Below are 9,223 nucleotides of genomic sequence, written 5' to 3'. Positions count from 1 at the left end.
TATGGAGACTATATTTGTATATGACACATGCAGAAAATGGTAAATTGAATATGCATATTTAATACATAAAAGATTTTTTTTAGAAATCAACCAAAACATTCAGTAACTGGAAATACCTTTAATATTGTCTTTAGAACCAGCAGAATATATATTAGACTCGTACCCCTCCCTCTTCCTCTCCCTCTCCCTGATTTTGGTGGCATTATATGCAGAGACTCAGAGTCAAGTTTCACCCTTCAAGCCCACGGTCTTAAATGTACAATATAATATATATTCAATATTGATCAAACCATTTAAAACGCGTGATGCCTTCGGCATATAATTTAAATGCATCGTAAGCTGTACACGACGTCTTTTAGACATTGTATGGCCATCGCGCCATCATCGTAATCCATCGTGTAGCCTTCGTAATCCATCGTGTAGACTTCGTCTGAGATATGAAGCTTAAATACCCGTCTTCGGTTAACCTTCGTATGTCCATCTTTTGCTATCGTATATAATTTCGGCACCATCGTATAGACTTCGTTATTCATCGTACTTGCTTCTGTCACTTTTTTGGTATTTTAACGAGATCGGGACCAACTTCGTACGAACTTACAATTTTCGCCTTCGGGTGTCCATCGTATATAAAAATCGGGACAGTGTGACGCGGGCATAACGGATAAGTACAGATCAATTGCAATTTTTTGTTTCCAATCAGGAAGAGCATAGTGCTGCCAAGCAGGTAATTCATAAAATACATTCCCATTTCGTGGAATTGAACTTTAACTTCCTCGATTTAATTAAAGATAGTTTATACATACATAATTATACCTTTAAGTTAACTTTAATTATTCATATGCACCAACATCATGATTTATCATATATTCATGAAACCATTACAAACGTAAATATCTAAAGCATCATAATAAATTTAGCAGGTGAAATATGTAATAAAATCAACTGGTTTAATAGAAGCAAAGCAAACATTTTATTAAAATAACGGAATATATTTTAAATCATAATACAAAGTGACCTTCTTTTGCGCTTAGCTTCTTTTTAAATAGAAGTGATAGTTTTTAAACTTGTATTGATAGTGCACTTACTAATGTTCTTCGAACAAGTTATCATAACCTATTTTATATTTAAAAGGTATGTTTATATCATTCTGTAACTTTATAAATAATGACAGATAACATTTAATTTATAATGGTATCGCGTTTAATTTTTTTTAAAGAACTAAGTACTTTATTGAAAAATACCCAGGTATACAAAACGGTCTACCAAACCAGGAAGTTTTGTAACCTAATCATGCCAGAAGAAAAACTGTCGTATAGTAAAGTGGTAGTATTACATGTTCTTGGTTACTTATTATTAAACTGAACAAGAGATCGCAACCGCAGACTTATTCTTCGGACTGTGTTTCAGATTCAATGGTACATTTCTAAAAAGTTTTAATCAATAAATGACCCGTTCGGATAATAATGATTTATATTTTATTTCTCATCAATGCATTTATCATACTTTTTATTTTTTCTCTTACCAGGATGAAATCGGAAACAGACCAACATCATACTCCAATGCGATTCAAAATGCATCACTTGACGTTTGTAACAAAATGGTCAACGGAAACCAAGAATTCAGTCGCCCTAAGCCGGACGATGCATGCAGTGCTTATGCAGTATCAATAACACACCAACCTAACTCTATTGATGATAACACAGAATGTAATAAATATCATGAAATTGGACAATGTGCAAAAAGTGCAAACATTGACATGCATAGAAATGGTAGTACAACAAGCAGTAGCAGTTTACTGTCGAGATCAACACAGGAGACATGCCAAAACAAACGTTGCATTATTGCGATAATATGCGTGAATGCTACAATTGTTGTAATTGCGTTTTCTCTGATAATTGTTCAATTTGTGATGCTAACCAAATTACAGGATGAGTTGGAGGCTGAGAAAACAGAAAGAAAAGACAAATCAAACACGTTATGTTTACCTTGCAATGATTTAATTCTTGGTCCATTAGAACATGATAATGAAAATATAAAACTGCTGGACAGTAAAGAGGAGGATGGAATTCAAGTCTGTTGTGCTAAAGGATCTAATCAAACGTCTATTCTAATGGATTTGGTAACTATGTATTTTTATTATTATTCTTATAAAAGTTGTAAATATAAAGTTAAAATTGTCAAAACATTTCACTCACATTGACATTCACATCAAGCTTGCTATCAAATTCTCCTTCTTTTCTTTATTCGGTTACCTCATATTTTATTTGTTACCTAGGATTTTCTTTTAACTCGATTTATGAGAATGAAAACATCGGGAAACTGTTGTTGCCTTACTTACATTTTGTAATGGATAATGACCAACGATTTATATAGTGAGATCTAATTATATAAATCATTGATAACGGCACAAACATTTAGTATATCTTGTAATTATAGCATTATATTTATTACTTTTATATTTTACCTTTCGTCTATTGTAGTTATTTAAAAGAAGAGAAAAATTACACCACACACAAGGTAACTACTTAATGTCAGATCAGTATACATGTTGGCTACACATTCAAACAAATGGAAGTTTTTAACGACCTTGACTGGCTATACAGCCCTTGCACGGTCGGCTACACATTAGTTTCTTTAGTTTTTATTTTCGTGGAAAGACCTTTTGTTTTTCTTCTTCTGATTATTTTTTTTTCTTCTGCCGTCTGAGATGCTTTTTTGTTTTACAACATATCGAATGGATGTTTGGCCAATGATGTTGTACAGTAATGGGGGTTTCAAAACTCACCCTGTGTGACCGAACACTTATTCTTATATGAGTTATCTCCCCGCGTCACCTTTTTCTTGTTATCGCTATATCTCTAAAACCGTAAAAGATTTTAACAAGCTGTTTTCACCAAATTGTTCGTCTACTCTTAAGAATGATTTGGTTTATTTTAACTGGAATGATCGGAACACATCTTATGGGAGTTATTTCCCTTTGAAAATTTAAGATAGGTGATATGTTGGATAAATTCATACGTTATAAGTCGTAGAGGCCTACAGTCTTTTTGATATGAAGTCCTTGGGCCATTTGAAGGAAATTGAGGTCAAGGTCAAGGTCAAGGTCAAGGTCAAGGTCAAGGTCATGTTCTAAATTTAGAATTTTGCTTGTTATCGTTATTCAAAAGAAACTGTAACAGCTAATGATATGAAGTGTTTGCCAAATAACTGTTTACAATAAGGCGCAACTTCAACATATTTAAGTCGGAGTGTTTTTGTTAACCCTTATAGGAGTTTTCTCCCCTTATGTATGTAAAATCAGTATTTCTCCACAACCACACAAGTGATTGACCTGGGGTCTTTTGATTTGAGATCACTTACCTATGACCTTGAAATTGAGGTTAAGGTTGAAGGTCAAGGTCATATTATAAATTTTGAATGTAATCTATATTCAAAAGAAACTGTAACAGTTAATGATATGATGTGTTTTCCAAATAGTTGTTTACGATAAGGCGCAACTTCAACCCATTTAAGTCGAAGTGGTTTGGTCAATCCTTATAGGAGTTTTCTCCCCTTTTGTATTTGAAATCGGTATTTCTCCTCAACCATACAAGTGATTGACCTGGGGTCTTTTGATTTGAGATCACTGACCTATGACCTTGAAATTGAGGTCAAGGTCAAAGGTCAATTTGACGTTCTAGATTTTGACCTTTGCTAAAAATACTTTCTTGTTCATTACAAAACAATTAAGTCTTCTACATGTACCTATTAATCTTATTATTTTTATATCAATTTGAGGTACCAAATTCATCAACAAGGAGTGACATTTTCTAACATCGTTTTTTAAATTTCATTCTTATTATCGAGGTGGAAAGGCCTTCAATTGTTCTCTGAGGAATTGGTTTTTGATTAGGTCTTTCCACTTTTCGTGGAAAGACCTTTTGTTTTTCTTCTTCTTCTGATTATTATTTTTTTTTCTTCTGCCGGCTGAAATGCTGTTTTACGACATATCGAATGGATGTTTGGCTAATGATATTGTACAGTAATGGGGGTTTCAAAACTCACCCTGTGTGACCAAACACTTATTCTTATATGAGTTATCTCCCCGCGTTACCTTTTTCTTGTTATCGCTATATCTCTAAAACCGTAAAAGATTTTAACAAACTGTTTTCACCAAATTGTTCGTCTACTCTTAAGAATGATTTGGTTTATTTTAACTGGAGTGATCGGAACACATCTTATGGGAGTTACTTCCATTTGAAAATTTAAGATAGGTGATATGTTGGATAAATTCATACGTTATAATTCGTAGAGGCCTACAGTCTTTAGATATGAAGTCCTTGGTCCATTTGAAGGCATTTGAGGTCAAGGTCAAAGGTCAAGGTCATGTTCTAAATTTTGAATTTTGCTTGTTATCGTCATTCAAAAGTAACTGTAACAGTTAATGATATGAAGTGTTTGCCAAATAACTGTTTACAATAAGGCGCAACTTCAACATATTTAAGTCGGAGTGTTTTTGTTAACCCTTATAGGAGTTGTCTCGCCTTATGTATTTAAAATCAGTATTTCTCCCCAACCCCACAAGTGATTGACCTCGGGTCTTTCGGTTTGAGTTCACTGATCTATGACCTTGAAATTGAGGTTAAGGTTGAAGGTCAAGGACATATTATAAATTTTGAATGTAATCTATATTCAAAAGAAACTGTAACAGTTAATGATATGATGTGTTTTCCAAATAGTTGTTTACGATAAGGCGCAACTTCAACCCATTTGAGTCGAAGTGGTTTGGTCAACCCTTATAGGAGTTTTCTCCCCTTTTGTATTTGAAATCGGTATTCCTCTACAACCATACAAGTGATTGACCTGGGGGCTTTTGATTTGAGATCACTTACCTATGACCTTGAAATTGAGGTCAAGGTCAAAGGTCAATTTGACGTTCTTGATTTTGACCCTTGCTAAAAATTCTTTCTGGTTCATTATAAAACAATTAAGTTTTCTGCATATACATATTAATCGTATTTTTTTATATCAATTTGAGGTACCAAATTACATCAACAAGGAGTGACATTTTCTAACATCGTTTTTTTAAATTTCATTCTTATTATCGAGGTGGAAAGACCTTCAATTGTTCTCTGAAGAATTGGTTTTCAATAATGTTCTTCCATCTCTTCTGAAAAATAATCCACATGTTTGTTATCAGTTATACTCTGAAACTACAAGTCCAATCGACCCCAAACTTTGCAATCAGCAGGGCATACATGTACTAAAAGTTCATAAAACAACGTGGTGCAGATATCTCTCAAGAATTTTCCAAGAGAAAAGAAATGACAATGCCGTAAAAATCGCTTGCTAGGTCCGTAAATCTCAGTGAAATCCTACAATAAAATGTCCGCTCCTAGATTGAAAGACTTTTCTGTGTTTCAAACTGGTGCTGAAAAATGTACATTATAAGAAAATAATCATTCGACGTGTTTTAATGTTACACCGGATCAATTAAATCCAAAAAAATGCACTGCTGGTTAACTGTGATCAAAATGTCAATTTCCTACAATGACAAAAGTAATTACATTGTGTGCATTCCGTCTCTCTATACATGTTGTCTGTTCAACGTTCACACCTAAAAAGGAATAAAGTAACACAATAATATAGACCACTTACAAAAACAAACAATCAAACAAACACACACACACAACAACAAAGTTTAACAGTCATGTTTCAAAGGGAGGAAAGACCGTTTATAATTGCTTTTTAAAAGCAATTGATTTATATTTTAATTAATGTTTCTTTCCGATGGTTGATTATATTTTAATACTTAACATGATGAACAACTTTCCATTTCGAACTATTAGGTGTATAATATACATCTCTATCTTGCGTGTCCGAAAGTGATATTACTAAACTCATACGCTTGTTTATGAATAACATTTCTGGTGAAAAGAAAATTATTTATAAAAATATAAATAATACCAAAAAAAAAAAACCAAACAGATTTGATGAAATAAAAATCTGTATACGTATTTTTTCCAAGGGTAAATTTGGTAAAATGTAATATATACTCGTTGTCAATGGTGAAGGCCAGAAATATTGATTTAAAAAAATGTACGCACTTGTCGACCATTCGTATATACGCCTGGATTATAAGTTACGGACCTATAGAGCAAATTAAAACATATACATGTATACATAGAACATAAGAAAGAAACATACATTTTGCGTAAATTGGGGTAAAAGTTTTGTAAAATGACTAGTCCACGTATGCCAACAGTATGTAATCATCAAATGACGATAGACTATAGTATATCAAAAGAAGAAGAAGAGATTTAAATACAGGTCGATATATAACTTTATTTGGCTCATCGAAGTTATGGACATTTATATATCAATTAGATTGTTCTCGAAAAAAGGAAGAAATTCGCCATCATCACAATTGTTCCGACATGCATGTAATATATACGCAACTGGAAGTACACTAATACCGAGGGATGTGAATATTTTCCAGGAAAACTATAGAGTATCAAAGTTTCAAATCAATTTCGGGATTTATTTTCTCTCTTGATATCCAATGACAGCAATTTAAAGAATAAACTGCTTGTCCGTTTTAGTGGTATTCTTGCCAGTTGAAACAGAAAATTACATTAAAAAATAGGGAAAGATGACATTTAATTCGTTCAATTTTTTTTTAATACATCGTTGGTCAAATAGCTAAAGTATTATATATAGTTACGGTGTGAGACAAAGAGTATTTTAAGAAGGTCATTCCCGATTATGTATACATTTTGTTGATGTTTTTCACACTTGAAAAGCATATCTGTTCGTAATTTGTTGATTCCGTTCCAATTAGATCCTTTAATTTCCTGTCAATTTTTTAAAACATCTTTTTTCAAATATCTGAAGTATTCATGTGTTGTGAGATTTAAAATATTTTGATGAGCAGTTTAATTCCTAAATAGGTAATTAAAGATCACTTTGGATGGACTAAATTATATAATTGCAATTGTTAATGATCTGTTTGAAATATTTAAGGCTGCCGTTCCTAATTTGAAATAGTACAATTTTTAGTTCATAAACTCGTGTTTAGAAGGCTATTTTTATTTATAAATTCTTCAATTAAAATAATTCAGTATTTTATCGTTACTAAAGTAATCAAAAGTCATAATTCATTAAAAGTGATCTTATGCAAAATATAAAAATATACAACAGATATCCAGTTATTGTGCGATCTTATTATTCCCGTTAATTAATTTTAATTTTTTTTTTTTTTACATTCATGTGTCTGAAACTTTGTCTGACTCCCGTTTACAATTGATACGAAATGTTGTTCACACCTGAAATGCCAGTGAACCGTGACGCCTAGATTTCACTGAATGAGGATCAAAAGATTAGAATTACATAATGCTAATCTTTTAATTACCTTGAGTTAAACTACGCATTCCACATTCTTTAGGTGTCACAAAACAATACACATTTTATTGTTTCCACCGTACAAGCAAGTGAAAATGATTGCTGGAATGAAGCAAAAAGGTCAGAATACAAACATGTATTTTCAATACACTATCGATCATGTCAGTTTCGTATGTTTGTTTAAAGTATTTTTTAGAAAAAAAATCATAAAAATGTTCTATTGTATGATTTACTTTTATTATTAAAATTCGTTTTAAAAAATCCACACGATCTTATTTTAAAAGTTGCATGGCTATCACTTATTTTTCGTTGGTTAATAGCTACACCAAAAGTCGTCGATGCGCTTTAAATCGCGTTATTAGATGGTTAACGAACAAGACTTAAATGAGATATTTTCACTCCCGGCATGCATCAAAGACTTAAACTACGTCACATAAGTCAGGAAGTTTCAAAAAATAAAATTAATAATTCCCAATTTTCTTCTTTATTAGATTTCATATCAAAATAAAACTTGGTGAATATGTTTTTTATGGTATTATGAACATAATAAGATGAAAAGTGAAAAATCGCGAATTATCCCTTTAAGTGGTCTCATATCCTTTTTTATATTTCTCCCCTTTTCATTGTAAAATGAGTTTTAATTTGCCAGTTTAAATCGTTTTTCAATCGTTAATATATCTAAGTGCATGTTTTGATATTTGTTTTAGATATCATTGACTCAGAAACAAATAGTAAGAATAACTGTACCGGTGACACGGGTAGTAACCATGGACAAGATCATGGTAGAATAGCTGCTCATCTATTGGCAGGAGTACAACCGATGACAAATGGTTGGTATTTATCAAAAAAAGATTCAAAGATAATTTTACTCTGATGATACTGAAATCTCTTGATATGTTTTAAAATTCAAAGTCTTTTGTTTTTATCTTAATTACTTGTATTCTTACAGGAGCACCTCCGTATATAATACATAACTGGGATGACTCTGGACCAACTGCATATTCAAGTGGGGTCCATGTGGAAAACAGTCGTATAATTGTGAACACTTCCGGTTTATATTTTGTATATAGCCAGATATTCTTCAGTAACCTCTACAAAGGGCAAACAACATCAAACACTTCACAAGCCTTGTACCACTACGTCTATCGATGGAACGTTTTTTATCCAAACGATGGAAACGAGTTGTTGCTAAAGAGTGTCCGGACACAGTGCTGGGCAGAAAACAGAGTGTATGGTGATTACACTAGTTATACCAGTGGTGTGTTTAAGCTGAGTGCTGGCGATAACCTGTATGTGAAGGCATCAAAACTTGATTTAATTTCAAGAGATCCCAAAGCGTCTTTTTTTGGCATTGCGAAGCTGTGATTCCATCCTTTAAAATAAGCTTCTTTTAGATATATCATGTAAAATTATATTTCACTAGAGCTAGAAAACGACAAGTAGTTTATATTATCGGATTTTCAAGTTTACAAAGTACTTCAACTAACAATATGTCTTAGATGAAAAAAAGTAAAGACACTTTGAATTACTGTCCGGGAAGGTCAACACTGGTTAAAACAGGTACTGACAGGAATTAAATATAGAAAAAAGCGTGCTATTAATATTCTCTATTGTGCCAAAATATATGTATCTGTTGATTTTTAATTATTTGTTATAATCATTTTGTAATTCTATTTTACAATATATACAGTATTTTGATAATTATAATCTATAATAATATAATATTTGTCACTTTGTGTCATACAGTGTACAGGTTTATGATGAGACTAATAATTAAAACAATATTTGGCATTATTATTAGATTTCATAGAAGTGAATAAAGAGAAAAGAATCTGTCTATATT

The 9,223-nt window shown here is 32.0% G+C and overlaps 1 protein-coding gene across 2 annotated transcripts; it reads left to right on the top strand.

The window, feature by feature from the left end:
• The first annotated feature begins 1,221 nt into the window (after positions 1-1,221).
• Positions 1,222-9,223, top strand: LOC139517967 (uncharacterized). 2 transcript variants are annotated; one of them, XM_071309532.1, is made up of 5 exons: positions 1,222-1,323; positions 1,526-2,119; positions 2,481-2,517; positions 8,088-8,210; positions 8,330-8,861. In XM_071309532.1, exons 1-5 carry the CDS (start codon positions 1,291-1,293, stop codon positions 8,743-8,745), a joined length of 1,203 nt encoding a protein of 400 aa, XP_071165633.1. In that variant the 5' UTR covers positions 1,222-1,290; the 3' UTR covers positions 8,746-8,861. The 2 variants fall into 2 exon arrangements, with proteins under 2 accessions (XP_071165633.1, XP_071165634.1); XM_071309533.1 differs by having other exon boundaries at positions 1,278-1,415; positions 8,330-9,223.

This window comes from Mytilus edulis, chromosome 3 (assembly GCF_963676685.1).
Source record: "Mytilus edulis chromosome 3, xbMytEdul2.2, whole genome shotgun sequence".
Taxonomy (NCBI): Eukaryota; Metazoa; Mollusca; class Bivalvia; order Mytilida; family Mytilidae; genus Mytilus; species Mytilus edulis.
The sequence above is the reverse complement of the archived record's forward strand: the minus strand, read 5'-3'. Positions and strand labels throughout refer to the sequence as shown.